The 652-nt window shown below is 54.0% G+C and overlaps 1 protein-coding gene across 1 annotated transcript in view; it reads left to right on the top strand.

Annotated features, from left to right (window-relative positions):
• The window catches only part of KRT15 (keratin 15), a 5753-nt gene extending 5385 nt beyond the window's left edge, over positions 1-368 (top strand). Inside the window, exon 9 of the mRNA XM_008571056.1 lies at positions 54-368. Coding sequence (XP_008569278.1) covers positions 54-83 — 30 coding nt within the window. The 3' untranslated portion in view covers positions 84-368. The remainder of the gene's footprint in view (positions 1-53) is intronic.
• The last annotated feature ends 284 nt before the right edge of the window (positions 369-652 follow it).

The following is a 652-nucleotide window of genomic DNA, read 5'->3' as shown; positions in this document are numbered from 1 at the left end:
GCAGCAGCAGCAGCAATTTTCGCATCAATATAGAGGAGTCAGTGGATGGAAAGGTGGTTTCTTCCCGCAAGAGAGAAATCTAAGTGCCTACTGCAGGAGAAACATCCCTTGCCACCCCTCATGCTCCCCAGGCTGAGTGTACGATTGACCAGAGGGGCTGGAAAAACAAACACCAGTCCCTGCTCCAGAGAGTGCCTGGCTGAAGAGGGTCCCTCTGTCTCTTAGCTGGGCGTTTTGCATGCTCTCTCCCCCCAGCTCTCCTCACCTCCTTTAGAGTAAGGAGGTGCAAGAAGCAGTCGTATTGTGCAGCAATCTCATTTGTATGGTGTCTGTTCACGCAATAAAGAGTTGCTTTCCTTTTGCAAGTATCTTTGGTGGTATGTCAGCTTTTCTCGTTGGGGTCCAGGTTGGCCTCTGACCTCTGAGGAAGCCCAGGGTCCACATGCTCACCTCTCCCCCGACTCTGGCCTCTTCCCTGTGTGGTCATAATTTGTTTTTTGGGTTGCCCAGGGCACTGCCGCGCGGGGCGTACCCAGTGCTGCTTGGGTGACTTGCTCTTCCTGCTTAGCCCCTGGGATGACAGGGGAAGTGTGGGCGGGGAGGTCTCCTCAGAGCAGTTTGGTGCACCTAGCACAGGACTTGACACATCTAA

Source organism: Galeopterus variegatus, unplaced genomic scaffold (genome assembly GCF_000696425.1).
Source record: "Galeopterus variegatus unplaced genomic scaffold, G_variegatus-3.0.2 Scaffold658, whole genome shotgun sequence".
In the NCBI taxonomy this organism is placed as follows: domain Eukaryota; kingdom Metazoa; phylum Chordata; class Mammalia; order Dermoptera; family Cynocephalidae; genus Galeopterus; species Galeopterus variegatus.
This window is presented reverse-complemented; position numbering and strand designations above follow the sequence as displayed.